This window comes from Microplitis mediator, chromosome 6 (genome assembly GCF_029852145.1).
Source record: "Microplitis mediator isolate UGA2020A chromosome 6, iyMicMedi2.1, whole genome shotgun sequence".
In the NCBI taxonomy this organism is placed as follows: Eukaryota; Metazoa; Arthropoda; class Insecta; order Hymenoptera; family Braconidae; genus Microplitis; species Microplitis mediator.
The window spans coordinates 15521953-15534119 of record NC_079974.1 but is presented as its reverse complement, the minus strand read 5'-3'; the positions used below and the strand labels follow the sequence as shown (position 1 = coordinate 15534119).

Below are 12167 nucleotides of genomic sequence, written 5' to 3'. Positions count from 1 at the left end.
AAAAACAAGATTGATTTTTAAAAATATTTACTACGGGAACATGATCAATTTTGTTGTAACAATTAAGAATTTTATAATTATGTTTATTTCTAAAATACCCATTACTAAATACACTTTTACAATAAATTTTTCTTTACAACAATATAATTATTCTTATGAGTGTGAATGTATCAGAGAATTATAAATTTTTTAAATTTAATAACAAATGAATAAAATGTAAGTAGAGTAAAAATTAAAAAATGCATATTTAAATAAACGCAAAATCCATACGCGCATTTTTTTCAATTTCATTATTTCAACTAATTTATTCATTTATTTAAAATTAATAAATTGTCTCATGTCTGCTACATTCACAGCCATTTATTTTTTCCAATCAATTCAATAATTAATCAGTCATTTAGATTTTTTTAATTTTTCTGTATTGTCGATTTATATTTCAATTTAAAAAAAAAGTTATCCGGTTTTATTGCGTATACAGAAAAAAAAGGATTTCTTGGTGCGAAAAATTTTTACTTGCCCAAAAAAATTATTTTGATTATAAATTGAAACAAAATTTTTTTTTGAGCGAGAAAAGTTTTATCTTATCTTATAATGCACAATATTTATTGAGCCAAGAATTTTTTTTTCTTTGCACGTCAGAACTCACGGCGTCAAAAAAAATATATACAGGTAATAAAATAATATAAAATATAAAATAAAAAAATTAACAATCTCAGAATGTGTGAACTAATTCCAATATAATGAATTAGTAAAAGAAAAAAAAATTTAATTACTTACATAATTTAATATTTTGATGCTAATATTTAGAAGACAAAGATTATAATAAAATTAACACGGAAAATATTAACACAAGTGCATTGAGAAAATAATATTTTTACTAATAAATATTTCTTGATTGAAGAATTTTATTTATTGACAATTATCATGACTATAATTATTATTGTCTCAAGAATTAATCGACGCGATAAAAAAATTTTTGTTCTCAAAGTTAAAATAAGAATTTTTTTTCGTCGATAAGTTTTTACTGTGCGGAATATATTTATTAATAAAATAATTATCGAATCAAGAAACTCTGTTTTAAGTCATAATATTTTTTTATCTGTATGCGATCATAACATTGTCAGAACTAAGTCACTATGGCAAGTTTTGTTATCAAATAAAAATAATTGTAATTGTTGTGTAAAAAAATGAAAATCAAGTACAATAAAAATTTAAGAATTTTTATTATACGTATTAGCAGTTGATTCAGTTAACTTGTTAATTAAATTTTCTATCATATTGGCATCAACTAGACCAATAAATTTATCAATAACAAGACCATTCGAGACAGCTATTACAGCTGGTACAGCTTTGACTTCAAATGTATGAACTAATTCAGGATTTCTCTCGACATCTATTATCGCAAGATTGAGATTTTCCATTGGACCTATTAACTTTTCTAGTTTTGGTGTCAGTATCTTACAAGGATCGCACCATTCAGCATGAAAATTAACTATCACCGGTATATTACTATTCATTACTTTAGATACAAATTCCGTATTGTCTGTTATCTCAAATTTCTTGTTACTTCTTCCCAGTAATGAAATATTTCGCGTTGTCAATTTGACAGCGCTGCGAATATTGCATAGCATTTTCAGGCTTTTAATTACTAACTTTTTTCTTAAAATAATTTAATATTGAGCTTAATTCAGTATAATTACTAAATTTTATCTCTTAAAATCTTAGAAAATAAATACCCACTAAATATCTATGTCTTAATTTTTGGAGTTTTATGTTTTTTTTTATTCAATAAATCCAATTGACAATCCGTTGAGGTTTCTTGCAGTCCATTAATTCATACTTGACATATCCAAATAAAGCAATTAATGAAGAGCCAACTAGTACAGTAAGGAGAATAACTCTCCAGACAAATAATTGATCATAAGGCTGAAAAATAAAATTTATATCAATTGAAATGATACTGAAGTTAGCCGACGTTTAATAATTTTTAAATTTTTTTAAAAACGACAAATCATAGTAAAAACAAAAATATTTACAAAAATTGCACTTGTAGTTTTTTTAATTGTCTACATGTGCATTTTTTTTTTTTTTTTTTTTTTTTTTTTTTTTTTTTTTTTAATTAAATCGTTGGAAAAAAAATTTTTAAATTGTTAATTGTCTGTTAACTTCAGGATCATCAATTGAAAAATAATGAATTATTTATTTAATAATTAAATTAAAAAACACGAGAAATATAAAACACTCCATAATAATAATAAATCGTTTAATTGAATAAATACTCATGATAAATTTGTTATCAGTTTCCGATACCTATTGATTTTTCCAGATGTTTTTTTTTTTTTTTCAATTATTCAAATTTATTACACGAATTATTAAAATAAAATAAAAGTAATAATTTGTACTTGAAAATTAAATATCATTGAATAATTCAATAATGAAGATAAAAATAAATAGTTTTATCTCCAAGTATCTTTAGTTTGATAAAAAAAATGAATGAAATTAAATTATTAAAAAATAAATATTGCAGTAATACCTTTTCTTGATAAGAAGAAGGAAACTCTGAGCTTCTTGGCACACTCACTAGAATAATTGTAATTATTGCAGCAACAGTAATAGCAATAGCACCTACTTTTTTGTCAATTCTAAACGATACTGCAAATATCAGTGCAGCTGATAACCATAAGGTTAGAATGACAAATAAACCAACTCCAATTCCTAATATAAGAGTTGTCATCACCCTAGTAAACTAAAAAAAAAAGAAATTATGTGTAGATATAAATATAAATATATTCTCTTTAATTTTGTCAGTTTATATAATCGCGAGCTTAAGTTATATATTTAATTTGAAAACCGCGAGTATAAAAATAGATATTGTAATAAGAATAATTACCTATGAACTTTATTTTTTTTATGTTCTATTTAAAGTATGGTTTCTTCCACTCAATAAAATATTTTTTTTTAATTATTTGAATTTGAAAAATTCTATTTTTATATCAGTGTACATTTATTTATATGTTAACATTTTTTTACTCAACAAAACTATAAGCTCCGGTACTATCGGACTTATTTTATATAAATACACATATAAATTGATATGACATACATGTATAATACATATTTTGTAATATATGTAGATAGCTCGTGCGTTAGTGAAAACGATTATGGCGGCAGAAAGTTTTTTTTACTTCTTTAATTCAATAAAAATTTTGTGATGACGTCACTTGTTTAGGTGAAACGTCAGAATAAAGGTGTTGAATAATTTTATTTGATAAAATTATATTTGTATTGGATACAAATAATTTATGACAAACATGGCATATTTTTTTTTAAATTTAATTACATTTTATTATTTAATTTTAGTAGGTGGCGATGTAAGTGATTTCTTGTTGTTTATTTCAAATTAGGAAACTAAAAAAAATGTATCAGGGTCAATTACCTCATTGCCCTTCCCCTATTATATGAATTTTATTAGTAATATTATTTCAAGATGAATAATTATTATTAATTTTCTTACAATGTAAAAGGTTATCACCGTAAGTGTACATTGAGTGAAATTTATCATTATTATTAATTTTCTTACTGATTAGATGGAGTTATTTTGTAATAATTTAAGTTTATTTTGACTTTGATGGTTATTGATGAAATATATTAAACAATAAATATTACTACTTTTATTATCATTATTTATTTACTTAATTGGCCATAGAGTCAAGACTTTTTGCGGCCATCCAAAATACATAATAATATACAGGGTAGAAGTACCGTTTTTGGCCAATTAGAAATTAAAAATAAAATAATTTGTATAAAAGACGCAATGACATAGTTAATTTTTTAAATGTGCCGAAGATACTTTTTATCACACTATTACAATGGAATTATTTTTTAATACTTTTTCTTTAATTAAAATAAAGTAATAAATGTCTAAAAATGGAGCAGTGGTCACAAATGGTACTTCTACCCTATAGTAGTTAAACAATAGACATAAAAATATAATAATTAAATAATAGATATAAAAATAATAATTCGATTAGTATCATTAGTATCATTTCATTCATCATCTTATTAATTAATTAATTAGCAATCATTTTATTTAAGAAATAATCATAGCACGTTTTTCGGAATTCAATAAATGTGGGCTTCTGCGTGCAAACACTAGGTAGCTCATTCTATATTCTAATTGCACTCATTAAGAACGATTTGTCGTATTTCATGTTGTGGTAGTTCGGTAGCATTAAATAATCATGACGGATATCGCCTTTGCGAAAATGATAAATAAATAAATAAAAACAAGTAAATATGAGCACGTTCAGTGGTTTCGCACTTGAGGTGCGCAAAATTAAATAACAGTAGATCTTTGAAACTTTCTATTAAAATAATAATTCAACGGATTTAAAATGAATGGTTAGACATTAACGCCATTTAATCAGCAAGAAAATTAATATCAAATTAAATTATGTTTTAAAATCTATAACCGATTGCCAAATAGCATGAAAACTTTAATGTGTACTAAGAAGCAATTAAAAAAGAAGTGCAGTAATTGGATAAGAACTAATAATTATTATCTCTAATAAAAGTTATGATTCATAATAATGTTTTTGAAACTTAACTTCAAGTTATGAAGTAACTGTTAACTTCAAGTTATGAAGTTCATAATAATGTTATTGGCAACTTAAGTTGACTAATTGTACGTTGCACTGTATTATTAATATGTAAGAGAAACTGTAAATAATTTATGTATAATTGTTATATACTATGTACTGGTTCTAAGCACAGGTGTAATTGCACCTCTTTAGAATTTGTTTTTTTATACCAGTAATAAATAAATAATTTTATATAGTGGAACTGGATACTGGTAGAGGGTTGGCATTTAGTCATTTTTTTGATTTTGTAATTTTTATAAACAAGTTACTTGTAAATAAAATACAATTTTTATAATATGCGCAAAAAATTTTTGATTTCCAATTTCCGAAAGTTTTTTCTATAAATATTTTAATTCTATGTTTAAAAAAAATACATTTTTTAAATCTCTGCTACTTTCAGTATCATTGGCAATTTGGCAAAGGAGCATTGAAATTAATTATAATTATAACTATAAATAAAATAAGAATATATCCTTAAATGTATAAAAAAATAAAAAAATAATATATAAAAAAAAACTTTATAGTTAATATCGCAGTAGTAGTCTTTTAATATTGACTAAGAAATTGAGAATGAGCAAAATTTCTTCTCGTCAGTAGATATTTAAATGAAAAGTCACCCTAAAAATTGGCTCCTATACATAATTCAAATTTGCCGCCTTGAGTGTCAAAACCGGGATGGAAAAGTGTAAATAAACTGTCAACAGCATAATAGTTTTTTAAATATTTTCTTTCAATCTTCTGAATAAATATTTATATTATTTAAAATTTTATAATTTATTACCTTATATAAGACAACTATAAGTTAAAAACTGTGTTATTTGTTATCTGAATTATCACATTAATTATAGTTTCAAACGAATCTATTATTTTGTAAAGTTGAGGTTATCTTTGACATTTGATAAGTGAAGGAGAGTCACGTAAACCTTATTGATAATAAGTTTGTTAAATTGTTCAAATTAATTAATATTTAATGATGATCGAAAATAAATTATCAGAAATTGATGAATTATTTTTAAAAAATATCGGAATAGGCGTAAGAAAAACAGATGATCCATTTTTAAATGAATCTCATAGAGTCTGTAAAGTTTTTCAACGAACTGGAATAACGACTGATGACGAGGAACAATTTTTCCATCAAATGTAAGTATTTTATTTCATCTTTGTAATATTTATCATCAATTTATTACGGTCAATCACCTTGACAAGTGTCTTTACTTTTATCGATATCTATAATTCTATCATATTTATTTTGTTGACAGGATGAAAGAATTCAAATGCAATGCACCAGGATGTGAATTGAAATTCGAAAATCTTTTAGATTTTGAAATCCATTACAATAGTTTTCACAGATATACTTGCGCTGAATGTAAAAAAACAAAAGCTAATGCACGATTATTAGAAATTCATATTGAAGAAAATCATGATAGCTTTTTTAAAGTATCATCAGATAAAAAACCTATGGTATGTTCACTATCACATTTATTATTTTTTATTATCACAATATTTTTAATGCCAGTCATCTTTACACAATAATCATTATGATAATTAAAATTTCAAAACTAACAGATAAAATGTATAAAAAGACACACACATATTCGTTTACCTCGCGGAGGTCACATTAGGGGATTCCCGATTTTTTAAAAATTTAAATTGATTATGTTTATTTTTTAAACGTTTTAATGTTAGTGCCGTAGCCCTTTGCAAAAGTTCCCATAGAATCCACTCAATGGGTCAAAATCCGCATAGAAACCAATACATCCTTGGGATTCTATGGGAACTTATGGATAGGGAGTAGTATTCGTAAGGAAGTCTTCCATAAATTTGTATCTTAAGGTGGAACGGTACCCTGCTTAAAAAAAAAAAATGATAGATTCTCATAGTATGTACTCTAGTAGCTATCTTAGTCAAGATCTTGAAATCACAGTATATATAGATATAATATTTCGCTGTATTCTCCTTGACTTGCTCAAGATTTGCTCCAAAATTGATCAATATTGCCACTAGGGTATAAGATCTATACTTCACGATAGCATTTTCTCATAGAACTCATTCATTCTCATAAAATCTTCATGAGAATTTGTGAGAATCTACTGAATTCTATAAGATGTTTTAAATATAGGGTACAGCCGGATTCCATTAACTCGGAACTTCCCCTGAATTTTGACCCCCACCATGAGCTACGCTGTCTCCCACCCGATACTATAAGTTTTTATGCGTTGTGTATATTTATATATGCATCATATATGTAGATGTAAGAGCGCATGCGTGTAGTTTGTTCTTCAAAGCAGAAGGGGAATTTGATAAGTCGGAATTTCCAGGAAATTTCCGCTCCTCCGTAGACTCTGTCTGAGTTAATCGAGTTCGACTGTACTCAACTTCATTTTTCAAAAATTACTATGGTTATAGTAATTTATGATACAGTCGAATTCTATTAACTCACGCATAGTAATTTTCGCCACATGTTTATGTCAATTTCTGATAGGTGGCAACATAGTCCACCTTTGCTATGATACCATAAGCATTTCAAACAAGAACAATTTCTCCGTGTACATTCAGGGAAATGAACAAAACTGTCTTCGTTGCACTCACATAGTAAATGAGAATTTCAAAGCAATTTTTCTCGAAGACAAATTAGAATTTTTAAAAATACAAATTTTTTAGTGCTTTATTGAGGTTCTAGAAAATGCTAAAGACTCTGCATTTTAGGTTTCCATTGTTTATTTGTAAATTAAATTAGATTGAAAATCGACTACCGTGAGACAGCGTAGCTCGTTGTCGAGGTCAAAATTGAGGAAAAGTTCAGAGATAATGGAATTCGAGTTGAGTTCGACTGTACTAAAATCTTACACAAATCTGCAGTTTGATTCTTAGTAACGTCAGAGGAACCATTTGCCTCAAGATGTTTATGTAAATCAGCTAAAAAACTTGTCTCCCTTTTTCAAACTTTTTTCTGTATTCTTAAAAACAAACGTGACTATCTTTGTTGGTTTAAAAGATAAATGAACGTTAAGTTCGGAAAAATACATCGGAAAACGTTTAAAATTAATATCAAATACTTATGCATCGATACGATTTTACATGATAATGAAACATATACATTTTCTTTTTAAAATCAAATTTTCTATGGTATAATTTAAAGAAAAATGGAATTTATTTTTTCATCATTTCAAAAAGTAGCGGGCTTTTTAAATTCATCATAAATTATTTATAAAAATATTTAGATTCAAACTATTGAGAAAAAATAATTAATAATTAATTTAATATTTTTAATTTAGTATCAATGTTACGTCTCAGACTGTCACATTAAATTCAAAAATCCTGAAGAAAGAAAACAACACTGCAGTGATGTTCATAAATTTTCAAAATTATTTAAATACGATGAAGCGCCACAAAAAAAAATAAAGAGTAACATAAAGTTTGAAACAGCAATGGAAGTTGATGAGGATAAAAAAAATCTAGAAACATTGAAAGAACCTGAGATTAATTTGAACAAAGGATTAAAAATTGATTTGAATAAAAATCAAAAACTCAGAACTTTTACGTCGCAGTGTAAAAGAAAAATTAATAATAACTGTAATGCAACTGGGAATAGTTCAATGTCTTTAACTCCTTCATATGGACAATTATTAACATCAAAAGCGAAAACTACATCATCATTAATGTTTATTCCACGGCAAGTAATTCAGAATTCACATAAAAAAAGTCTTACACAAAAAAGCAACATCCTTGAAAATGATGATTTAATGGAGTTAAGTGATGCTTTACCTCTAGTATAATTTTAAAATTACATATATATTTAAGTTATATATGATGTAAATAAATATTTTTATACATAAGAAATTCTATTTATAAATAAAATTCAAGTAAAATATTTAATTTGAAGATATATCTTTATTATTTTGATTTTTTATTCCTTATAAATACATATTATTTACATTTTTTAACTTAGACTACTTTCAGTCAATTATTTACAATAAATCTCTCCCACTCTTTACTAATGTTTTTGTTATTATTGATAAATTACTGTCACTTATATTTGAAATAAATTTCAAGTATTGTAACTTAATCGCAAAAAAAAAAATTAAATCTATATTTGTTTAAATTAGAAAAAAAAATATATATATAAATTTAAGTATCTACACTTTGGATTTACAGCTTTACCAGACAGCTTATTGATCACATAAAATTAAATTTCATTAAGTTAATTTAACATTCGCCGAAAGAAAAGAAAACATTCTTGAAAATAAAACGAAAAAATTACAATATCAAATTGTAGGAAATCATACTCCGTTTTTTGTAACGAACATGAGCCAAATTATCTATTACATTTTTGTTTCAATCAAAAAAAAAAAAAAAAAAAAAAAGAAAGAACTTCTTTTTATAATAAAATAAACTTTCAAAAATTAGCGTACACTAAATTAATTTTATGAAATGTCTACAGTCCAACCCCGTTATAAGACTGTCGGGATGGTGGAAAAAAAATTTTAGGATCCGGTTCTTACACTATCATACTTGGCAGCGATTTGCGTCTGAATCTCGCTATAAGACTAAAATACTAAAGACTAAAGATCAAAAATACTAACCGAATTTTCGGATTTTAGATTTCTAATCAATTAATTCATTCATTCTTTAATTAATTAGTTTTGTAACGAAAACTGAAACGGAAACGTTCCGTACGTTTTTTTGAACAAGTATGGGAAATCTTATAAAAAGTTTGGACTGTATATTAATATTCACAAAGGAACTATCTAGGGTAGAAGTACCGTTTTTGGCCACTATTGCAATGAAATTTTTTTTTAATACGGTTTCATTATTCAAAATAAAGTATTAAATGTCCAAAAGGCGCAGTGGCCACAAATGGTACTTCTACTTTATATCTATGATTTGAGTTCGCAAATTATTAACTAGGATAAACCATAGAACGTAACCTTGAGGTTTCATTTCTAAGTGCAATAATTTCATACTTGAGTTTCATATTTTCTTGCTCTAAAAACGCCGCCCTTATTGCAATTTCGTCTTCCTTAGCCCGTCTTGCGTCGCGTGAACGTTTGGCAGCTTCATTATTTTTTCTACGTCTCTCCCAGTAAGCGATGTCCTTATCATCAATAGTACTGGTTGGTAAATTTGAATTTTTGCTCAATCTCCTCATTTTAATATTCGTACCGTCGTTTGATTTTCTCACAGAATCCAACATCCTTTTGCGAAACTCACTGTAAGCTTCTTTTGAATTTTGATCGTATATAAATTCCGCCGGGCTAGTCAAAGCCAGTGGATCTTTAGGGTACGCTTTGAATGGTCGCGGTGCTTTCTTGGCGTCAGGTGTACACGCTTGCTCGGATAACTTTGGATTTATCGCTAGCATATTTGTCGTTGGTGCTAGCGCTTGTTGTACATACGGAATGTTGTTATTTTGTACTGGTAATACTGGCTGCGGTACTGGTGGTATCATGGGAATATTAACAGACAATGTTGGTGATGAATGAGGGTAATAATGTTGAGCAAGTGCGGTTTGTTGTGAATTTATCTGAGGTGAAATAGCGTGATATCTTGATTTTTTAGGTGAATCTGACTCCGAAGGCGGCGTTACCATGTAGGAACGACTTTCAGGACTTTTGCGTTCGTCTTCTTCAGATGAAATACGGTCATGATTTTGATAATCGTGATAATCATAGTGGTGATGATGATGTTGCTGCGGTTGATGTTTATGTTGATGATGTTGCTCGTTCGTACTCTCACTTGGAGGCGATACTGATCTAGTTTCCAATGATACTGGACTTAAATTAAATGAGGCAATTTGACTGTCTTGCAACTGATCTTTTTTACAAGAAAGATCCAAAACTGCTACTTCGGATTTTTCATTCAATACTTGTTTAGTTGATGTATAATCCAGTGCGTGGTCATTTTTCGCGGGTGAATTTACGTAAGTGTCCATTGCGATGAGTTTTGGTCGGCTGTAATTATAAATAATATTTTTATGTTAAACATATGACTAATTATTTATAATTATCTGTACACATTTTATGATTACACTAAATATTAAATTCTACAAGTTTAATAAAACTACACTCATTAATCACTTGTGAAGAATAAAAAAATTTTAAACGCCTTGAACTAATTTAGAGCAATAAAAATTGATTATTTCATATGATAAAACTATAGAAATTTAATTTATAAAAAGTAGTAAATTATTTAGATTTAAAAAAAAAAATTTTTTTTTTTTAAATATTTAACAAAAAATGAAATTCTTACCTAATTTTTATTCCGAATCGAACTGTGACTCAACTCACAACACTTTTATAAATTCAATAATTATTTTTGCCTTAAATAATTTATTAATGAACAAAAATAATTCAATAATTATTTAAAAACTTTTAACTAAACGGCCACTATTCCGTAGTTAATAACGAAAAACACAAGAAACCGATTGCAAGACTTGGGTTGACGAAGCCAGTGGTCACCGGCCGATGGACAGCAGTCGTTTAAGTTGTGTCGAGATGCTACTTGGTTTATATATACAGCAACCCTTGCGAGAAGCCACCACAATATAGTATAGGGTAGGAGGAGACACTTTCTTTGGTCGAGTCAGAGAAACCAGAATTGAGGAAAGAAAACCGAAATATTTTAAATAGTGGGAGTAAACATAATGACCAATAGGCAAACGAAATTTATAGTTGTGGCACGTGTCTAAATTTATTGGAAGTGGTAGCGTACGTTTGCTGCGTCATAAAGTTACCGCTGTCTAATTAACACTACGATCTACTGGTCATATTTAATACGAATGATGTACACGTGTAATTATTTATCAGCATTTTATTAAAAATTTATGTCACCGAATTATGATAATATTTAAATATTATTATTGTTTTTAAAAAAAGTTAAATTTACAACTTACTTCATTTATCATATTTACCTTCAAGGGTTAATCTGGATACAAGGCTACTTAGACCTGAATTTTTACAAGCCAAACAAAAAAAAATTATATTGCCTTTTTCCTTTTAATAAAACGAATAAAGCAGCCGAAAATTTTTCGCTGGCATTTATGTTTTTAATCCCGGTTCATTCGCTTATGAATTTTATGACAGAAGACCCTTTTTTTTCGTAATTTTATGATTGTAACTGCAATTTCTTTGCACGCACGGAAAAAAATAGTTCTGTAAAAATGACAGAAAAGTCGGTAAAATTTAGATAAATTTCTCTGTAATCGACTTATCTAATATTTACAGAACAAAAAATGTTATTTTTAAATTGTGAGTTCTGTAAATGTAAATCTGTCATTTTTACATTTTGAGGCTTTAATAATTACATAGTGAAGTTGCAAAAATTACAGAAGTATTACTTTATGTGTGTGTGTGCGATTTTTTTTAAATATTTGCTCAAAAACTTAAAGTTGAAGAAAAAAAATTCGAAATATTCGAAATTTTTTTGTAAAAACAAACTTATAAAATTAAAAAATTATTCTGTAATGATATCATCATACTTATGCAGATTTGACATAAACTATCAGTAAATATTACATAAAATTATGTA

The 12167-nt window shown here is 26.8% G+C and overlaps 3 protein-coding genes across 3 annotated transcripts; 1 reads left to right on the top strand and 2 right to left on the bottom strand.

The window, feature by feature from the left end:
* Window positions 1-5: 5 nt before the first annotated feature.
* LOC130670231 (thioredoxin, mitochondrial) lies at window positions 6-3246 on the bottom strand. The gene is made up of 3 exons (XM_057473528.1): window positions 2891-3246; window positions 2534-2746; window positions 6-1926 (listed from the first exon to the last, which is right to left on the bottom strand). Exon 3 carries the CDS (start codon window positions 1629-1631, stop codon window positions 1212-1214), a length of 420 nt encoding a protein of 139 aa, XP_057329511.1. The 5' UTR covers window positions 1632-1926; window positions 2534-2746; window positions 2891-3246; the 3' UTR covers window positions 6-1211.
* A 2053-nt stretch (window positions 3247-5299) lies between these two features.
* On the top strand, window positions 5300-8522 carry LOC130670229 (uncharacterized). The gene is made up of 3 exons (XM_057473526.1): window positions 5300-5780; window positions 5900-6101; window positions 7916-8522. The coding sequence occupies exons 1-3, from the start codon at window positions 5611-5613 to the stop codon at window positions 8414-8416; spliced, it is 873 nt and encodes a 290-aa protein (XP_057329509.1). The 5' UTR covers window positions 5300-5610; the 3' UTR covers window positions 8417-8522.
* On the bottom strand, window positions 8512-11439 carry LOC130670228 (protein giant). The gene is made up of 2 exons (XM_057473525.1): window positions 10890-11439; window positions 8512-10591 (listed from the first exon to the last, which is right to left on the bottom strand). Exon 2 carries the CDS (start codon window positions 10570-10572, stop codon window positions 9541-9543), a length of 1032 nt encoding a protein of 343 aa, XP_057329508.1. The 5' UTR covers window positions 10573-10591; window positions 10890-11439; the 3' UTR covers window positions 8512-9540.
* Window positions 11440-12167: the final 728 nt, after the last annotated feature.